This window comes from Penaeus monodon, chromosome 29 (genome assembly GCF_015228065.2).
Source record: "Penaeus monodon isolate SGIC_2016 chromosome 29, NSTDA_Pmon_1, whole genome shotgun sequence".
In the NCBI taxonomy this organism is placed as follows: domain Eukaryota; kingdom Metazoa; phylum Arthropoda; class Malacostraca; order Decapoda; family Penaeidae; genus Penaeus; species Penaeus monodon.
In genome coordinates this window covers 31,069,678-31,070,003 of record NC_051414.1, presented here as the reverse complement: position 1 = coordinate 31,070,003, position 326 = coordinate 31,069,678, and the positions used below count along the sequence as shown (strand labels likewise).

At 28.5% G+C, this 326-nt stretch overlaps 1 protein-coding gene across 1 annotated transcript in view; it reads right to left on the bottom strand.

Moving 5' to 3' along the window:
- The window catches only part of LOC119592145 (CDK2-associated and cullin domain-containing protein 1-like), a gene marked incomplete in the record, with an annotated part of 6,988 nt that overhangs the window by 1,149 nt on the left and 5,513 nt on the right, over positions 1-326 (bottom strand). The window contains 1 exon segment of the mRNA XM_037940965.1: positions 116-211. Within this exon segment, the coding sequence (XP_037796893.1) occupies positions 116-211 (96 nt within the window).

Here is a 326-nt window from a genome sequence, read left to right as displayed (position 1 = left end):
CATGCATAATCACAAAACCTTATAATGAATAGTAAAGCCACTTGATATTAGACAACAGCTTTTTTTTCCCTTTATATGCCCTTATGATATGAAATACGATGATAATTGCACTTACCAGATATGTAAATATTGGAATGATACCATCTAAACTATACATGACACGATGAATGAGAGAATAATAACTGTCAATAAGGTGAAGATCACCCACATCCTGAAAAAAATATTTATATCCTTTTATAAGTGATAAACAAAAGGACTTTTTTCCAATATCCAAAACACTGTTGACATTTATCTATCCATTATAATAAGAATAAGACTAATAAACT